Here is a 7,549-nt window from a genome sequence, read left to right as displayed (position 1 = left end):
CTGCTGATAAATGAAGAAGAGTGCATCAGAGAACTAGAAGCCAAAGAACATTTATATTGTTCTTTGGCTTCTGGTTCTTTAGGCATACAGCAGCACCTCAAAATAGCTCGAAACAAGAGTTAATAACAATGTTAAAAACGAGACTTCGAAAAGTATTGAACACTCAACTATCCGTAAAACAGAAAATTAAGGCATCAATACTTGGGTCATTCCAGCACTAATCTACAGCTTTGGTATACTACAGTGATCAAATACCAGCCTACAAGAAATAGATCGTCTTTTGAGGACGATACTCACGCAAGAGCGGGTCCACCATCCTATATCTATATCAAATCCAGACTTTATTTTTCCAGGAAAGAAGGAGGACGAGGACTTATAAGTATTGAAGAAGCACTCCGCAAGCAGGAATGATCCCTACGTCAATATTTTCATTCAAAAACCACTAGTGTTTATCTGGCAATGATTACTACGGATTATTACGGATTATTACTACGCACTGAACCTGAGCGGATGAGCCGAACATTCTTTCAGAAAAAGAACGACTAGCAGAATGGAAAAGCAAGTCTCTGCATGGGAAATACTATAGTAAACTGAACGAAGCCTTCAAAGACAAATAAAGATCAGTTGAATGGTTAAAATCTGGAAGGCTATTTTCCGAGACAGAGGAGTTTGTGGTTGGCATTCAAGATGTTTTTGAGGCATTGATTGCCACCAGATCATATTCAAAACATGTGCTAAAAGACGGAACAGCACCGGATAAGTGTCGATTATGCTCGGTGACGCTGGAATCAATCGAACATATCATTGGTGGTTGTAGAGTGTTGGTTGGTACTGAATATCTACAGAGGCTCAACAATGTGGCGAAAATTTTGCATCAGGCCCTGGCGACAATGTACAATATAATTTATGATAAGAGCCCATATTACAAGTACCACCTTTGGGGTCCCCCACCTCAGATACTCAACCCGCAATAGCAAGAAAAACCGACAATCATAATAATAAAAAAATGAAAATTAACTATAAAATTATTTTCTATATTTTTGCTTTCCGTTTTAACGTATTTGTTAACGGCTAATCCCCCCTTCTCTCTCTTGTTTCCGCCTTCAGCTCATTTTTTTGCTTATCTCCATTCAGTAAGGCAAGTGTCCTATTGTGTCCATTATTTTCCTTTTTATTTTATTCTTTTTCCGTCATTTAATGTGTACTGTGTGTTTATATTTCTTTTTTGTCTACTGTTTTATTTCCGTTCTCACTAATTGTCTTTTCCTCTTTAGTTATTTTTTAAAATTTACTTTTTTCATTTTTATATAAATGTTCTCATATTTTAAATCATATTTACCCACAACTTAGTTTACTTTTATTCCATTTTACCTATTCTTTCACTTTCTATTCTTAAATTATTTCAGTTCTTTGTATCTTTTTTAGCCCTGATGAAGACCTGCAAAGTGGGGCGAAACGTTTGCTCACATAAAATAGTTTAAATACTATTTCAGATTTTTTTAATGCACCTGGATCATCAACAAACAAAGCTGAATGTTTTGTTACCGTTTCAAACTATGTTTTGTGTTGAAAATCATTAATGTTAAAAAAAAAAAAGACTGATTACTTTAAAATTAATATTTTCTATTACACTTAATACCGCCATTAGGGTGTTAATGTATTGTATTAATACAGTAAGTATGTGCCTGCTTCAGCATATAATGAAGGTGAAATCCATTAAAATCAAATCAGTCGCCTTTAATTTTCAAAAAATATTGATTGCTAAATAGCACCAAATTTGGTGAATGAATGGTAATTAATATACAAGTTTATTTATTTCTTGTCTTATTTTAAAAAGATAATAACATTCTAAAATGAATTCCTTCGACGATACCTTGCCCGTTTTTATATTGAGAGGAGGCCTGGAGCTCTTGTAGACTAGATGAGTGACGCCCATCAGTACTCCAATCAAAAGTCCTATTTCTACTCCAAGCGCGAGGCAACTCATCAGAGTGACTGTCACACAGGAGAAATCTAACCCTGTCAAATAATTTTTCTTAGAGAAACTTCCATTTAAATCTGTATCCTCTGTAAAGGGGTAGAATTGCTTATAATTAGGGTTTATAATAACTGATAATGTAATGCATAAAGTGGAAAGCTAGTAAAGAGTTTCATTTAAGGGAAATTATAAAGATAAGCCTATCACTACTCACAGCTCTTCTTCCACAAAGAGGGAAAGATTTTCCAATCGATAAGAAAGATAACAGCAGCTATGAGGACCGCAGACAAAGTTGCTCTGGGAATATGATGGAAGTAAGGTCCGAGGAAACTCAGGGCCATCATGATGAGACTAGCTAAAACAAAAATGTGACAGGTAGAATGAAGATAGGGATGAAGACTAATGACTGAATTGAAATGAAATGAAAGATAGTTTATTATTCTGGGACTGAATCACTTTTCAACAATTGTGAGCTTGATCAATATATTAACCAAAAACAGTGTGGTCGCACTTAATAACGACTAATTTTATTATTGTATAATGAGTAAATTTTGGTAAAATAGAAATACAAATACATTTATAAAATATTGTTCCAATATTTACAAATAATATAAGCTAAAGTTCAATGTTTAAATTATCTACATAATTATAATATTGGTTCATTTTGTACTATCAAAAGGTGGTTAAACAGAAGCGTTTTAAACGATGTAACAGTTGATGCATGGCATGAGGTAGAGGGAACGGATTAGAGCGAGGCCGGGTAAAAGGGGATTTCTCGAACGCAACAGTTCGGTGAGGTGGTGTGTAGAACGGGACCTAGTAGTATAAGATTAGACTGAAAATTTGAAATACAGGTTTTGTAGTATATATGCTAAGTATCTCATTTTATACCTTCAAATACCAACAAGATGGGTTGAAGGCCTGCTGCAATCCTCTGTTCGGAGAGATCGCCCCTCCGCCAAGACCTGGGAGGTGGCAGAGACCGTTCCCCTTGGTCGATGTCCTCTACGAGGGAAGGGCTTTGGATTCTAATGTTTAAAGTCGACTTATTCACAATCTAACCGACGGAACGGCCCCTGCCCGTTCTAATAATTCAACTGGCATAAGCCACCACAACACAACCTGGGCCCTGCAGATCACCTTAAAATAACACAAGGCAATCGAAGAAATAACAAACTACCAGATATACATATACATAACTACCTATATGTATGTATTCAATTACATATATCGTCAGGAGAGTACGAAGTACCAATGATAGAAAAAGGTTGTGTCTAATCTGAGCTATGTAAAAATGCTACTTACTAATTCATGTTTTATTTTCTGTTTTAGAGGGGTCCGTAAAAAAATAAAAATAAAGTCAGTCTGTTACAGAAATTCAAGCGTGTTATATCTTATACTACCCTTTTCTGTTTTTTAATATTTTTCTCTCCCCGATACTTAAGTGGTGTCAAAACCCGGGAGCTTTAGATACCAATATTTTTGTTTTCGAGAAGATTATTTTTTGTTTTGGTTTTGTCGTCGCCTTTCATTTTTATAAAAAATTGGCCGGTAATGGAATCGTGAGAGCAGCAGTTCTGAACCTAGGGGGTACGAACCTAAACAACTAACCTTAAGCTGTAGTCAAAAAACCTTTAGCTTCATGGAACCCACTTCCGGAAGAGATTCGGCCACTACCTCTAAGTCTCTTTAGCGCAAGCTCATGCCCCGACGGTAGAATGGATTAAGGTCCGTACAGCAACTGCCCAGGACCTGTGGAAGGCGGCGTCAGACTTAAAAAAATTCACTAGGGAGACTGGAGAATTAAATAACTTTTTAAAGGGGGTGACCGACTAATAGGCCGAATAAAAGAGAAGTCTACGGAAAATCTACATGATAGCGAAGATGCGGAGGCATTAAAAGTCTGCGGTCGTCTGCAGAGTGAAGAGGATTATCCTCAAGCAGATGAGAAGACACCCCTGAGCGTGATCAAGGCGAAATTGAAGAAGGTGTTTGGCGGAGGACGGTAGGCCCCAGAAGAGGGCATATTTATGGTGATTAGGGAGTCGAAGAAACCGAGACAGTCTAATGGGCATTATGCCGTGGAACTCTTGGCACGCTACAACAGAATCTCCGATAAACTCAGCAAGATAGAGACAATCCAGGAACGGGGTCAGATACAACCCTTCACCCTCCTCAGACAAGATTGCTCCCAGCGCGTACTAACTCGTGTCTGTTGTGATAGTGAATTGGCGAGTAAAGTCTGAAAACGCAAGCAACTGCTGCAGCTTCTCCATACACCGCCTATTGTTGTTTTCTACTATTGGAGTGATCATCATTTTTCGGCCTTTCTCCAGTAGATTATTAATTGGAACGAGGGACTCTGCCATTTCTGGCACAAATTTCCTGTAATAATTCAAAGTTCCTAACAACCTCCGAACTCCCTTCACATCTCTAGGGAAGGCCATCTTCCGTATAGCCGCGACTTTATCTACATTGGGTTTCACTTCCTCCCTGGAAATCGTGTGGCCCAAAAAACTAATTTGTTCTAGCCCATCGATGATTTGTCTCCCCACAATTTGAGTACAAATTATCTGATTCTATGGAAAACGCTGTGTAATTGTTGCATGTGTTCATCCTAGTCCTTACTGAACACTAGTAGATCATTCAAATAAATCTGGTATACATATTCCTACATGACCTACCATAACAAATATATATGTAAAATGTACAGATATACACCCAACTGGAGTAACAAAGAGTTTTAAGGAAGTATATGACCAGATAGTTTGTCATGTTTCATGTTTAATTAAAAATATTAGAAATTACCAGAATATAAGCCCGCGATTGGAGTACGGACACCACTAGCACTGGCGACAGCAGATCTTGTGAAGGCACCAGCAGTTGGCATAGATTGGACGCAGGAGCCGATAATGTTGCATATAGAAAGGGTCAGCATCTCATGTGTGGCTTCAACAGGCCCGTTCACTGGAATAAAATAGTAATGTTACAATTTTTAATATCAATGTTTTAAATAAGTGTGCTTTTGATTTAATGCGTTCTTGTTGTTTAGTAATACATGTGTATAATGTGAATGACATGATTGTCATTAATCTACTCACCAAATGCTTTTGCTATGGCTACATTCGCCAATACAGCTATGATGGGAATGATAATGCATCCTGTTCCCAACTCCGTAACCATTTCTCCAAATTCATAGGTCTTGTTGCCTATCTGGGTGCTGAAAGGTGGAAGAATCAGGCTTGGAATACCACCCTTCACAGGTTCTGAAAGTTATAACACACAGATTTTGGGATCAATTACTCTAAAAGATTTGCCATACTTATTTTTCGAAGGGTGGTTTATTTTTGTTGTTTGCTTATTTTTTTTTCCATTAGATCCGGCGTACCAAAAAAATATGGGTTGCTTACCAGGATTGTATCTAAACTAATTATTCAATTTGAACACCTGCAGCCCTCCCTTCCAAAAAACAAAACAACACAGCCTTCCGCTATAAAAATTTTGTTTCTTCATTCTAATGAAACATGGCCGGAACCTTTTTTTTTTTTTTGCATTATGTTCGATTATACCCATACTAGCAGTGTTTGATGATAAGGGCCAATTCCATTAATTCTTGTTTTAGGTTAACCTTTAGTCATTATATAGATATAACATATATTTAGTAGCGGATAAGAAAAATGTTGCAGAGCAATAGAGTATAACATTAAATTGTTTATAAAATAACCACCTTTGTCAAACCAATTACTTGCAACACGAGGAGGCCCCTCAACTCCGGACACAAAATAGCTCCTTGAATGGATAGCTCATATGTAAAATTAAATATAACAGGTAACCTTAAAATACCAAAGGTAGTAAAAGGTAAGACACAACACGAATTACTTTTTCTTTTTTCACAGTAATGCACTTACTAATTCACTTTTTATTTCTGTTTTAGAGGGTTTGAAAAAAAAAAAAAAAAACTAATTACTTTCGGTCATCATTTTAATTTGTTATAATAAAATAAATTACTTTATAAGATACAAACTTGAGGTCAAGAAAGGAGGCTGAGAACCGTTGTTCCTATAAAGGTAAGCTATGAAGGAGGTTGCAACTACGATCAAGAAGTTCCTTCCTAACGTCAAAAGCCACAGTGCTTTCTTAATAAAAGCGGCGTATTTCCATGCTTCAGGAACCTTCACCTCCTTCGCTTTCTGCACATAAAGAAGATTCCGGTATTAGTTTCCTGAGGCTAATAAATCACTTCATAATATTCTTGTAGTCTTCAATAGATTTGGGAACATAAAAAGGAAAAAAATAAATTACAAATATCTTTTTTAAACAGTAGTTCCCAACTCTTTAACGACTGTAGAAAACTAAGCCGGAAATTAAACCATAGAAGAACGACATTATGTTTCGAATTGGGAAATAGAGTGTCTATCTCTGTAAATTAGGTTGCTTAAAAGTGCATTTGTATGCATTTTAATTGTGCATTAACTAGTTAAAGCCTTTCAACTAACACTCAAATATTAGTGATTGAAAACGATTAGACAGTTCTAACATGTGCTGCCGGACTTTTCTAAAGGGAAAATACTAATCTAAATGAAAGAAAAAAATGTATGTTACAATATTCCTTGTAAATGAAGTGAAGATTTGGATCTTGACTAAGCACGTTTGAGTCGAATAGAAATAGTGTTAGAATTTCATATAATTCCATTGCTAAGTTTGAAATAAAGAAATTATCAATAACCATTTTATATATATATATTAAAAATCATAATACTTCTAACGGACTTTATAAAATCACACTCGTCAATGAGAGACAAAAGGTTCTAATTTACCTAAGTCAATTCAAAGACGAAAAGAGTGTACTTATGGTAATTAACATATTAACCTTACCCTCATTATAAGTAGAATAATCACACAGATTACTCCAAGACCAGTGTCACCCCATCGAATGTTATGTAAGTGAACAAAGAGTTGATAAATATTGTCCATGAAGCCATTAGACTCAAAATTTACCCCGATCAGTCCTTTCATCTGGGATACGACGATGATGACGGATGTAGCGGTTGTGAATCCGGAGACTACTGGAGCAGAGATAAATTCCACCAAGAAACCTGAAAATAGTAAATAAATAGGAATTTCTTAATTGTGTTACCAAAGTTATTGAAAAATTCAATATTATAAATTCTTTATTTAGTATATTAAAATAGCTTGCGATGTGATTTTTATAAAGTTATATGTATATATTAAATTTAATTAAATCTGTAGCGCTACAACCCATGAGGGGTCAGGGGTTTAGTAATTTGTAAGGGAGTACTGTTACTATACCAACGGTTGTGCAAGGAAGTGATTTGGTCAGAATCACGCTCGACCACCAGATTTTTACCCAATTAAGGGTACCCAATTTAGTAGGCTGGGTGGACCCCAGGAGGGCTCCAGAACCCACAAGAGTTGACTCACGGCTACAGTATAACAGAAAACAATTTTCTGCCCATCCGGATTCGAAATCGGGTCCTTGGAGTTAGTAGCCATAGGCCTTAGCCCGCGGTTACCTACACTTCCATATCTCTAGATATACAGGGTCAATAT

At 36.4% G+C, this 7,549-nt stretch overlaps 1 protein-coding gene across 1 annotated transcript in view; it reads right to left on the bottom strand.

Annotated features, from left to right (window-relative positions):
• The window catches only part of LOC106683062 (sodium-independent sulfate anion transporter), a 39,532-nt gene that overhangs the window by 14,703 nt on the left and 17,280 nt on the right, over positions 1 to 7,549 (bottom strand). Inside the window, exons 3-8 of the mRNA XM_014424276.2 lie at positions 6,854 to 7,074; positions 6,003 to 6,168; positions 5,080 to 5,244; positions 4,787 to 4,945; positions 2,193 to 2,333; positions 1,874 to 2,019 (exon numbers count right to left, since the gene is read on the bottom strand). Of these exons, the coding sequence (XP_014279762.1) occupies positions 1,874 to 2,019; positions 2,193 to 2,333; positions 4,787 to 4,945; positions 5,080 to 5,244; positions 6,003 to 6,168; positions 6,854 to 7,074 (998 nt within the window). The remainder of the gene's footprint in view (positions 1 to 1,873; positions 2,020 to 2,192; positions 2,334 to 4,786; positions 4,946 to 5,079; positions 5,245 to 6,002; positions 6,169 to 6,853; positions 7,075 to 7,549) is intronic.

This window comes from Halyomorpha halys, unplaced genomic scaffold, assembly GCF_000696795.3.
Source record: "Halyomorpha halys isolate HHAL.00 unplaced genomic scaffold, Hhal_1.1 Scaffold461.1, whole genome shotgun sequence".
Lineage (NCBI taxonomy): Eukaryota > Metazoa > Arthropoda > Insecta > Hemiptera > Pentatomidae > Halyomorpha > Halyomorpha halys.
This window is presented reverse-complemented; position numbering and strand designations above follow the sequence as displayed.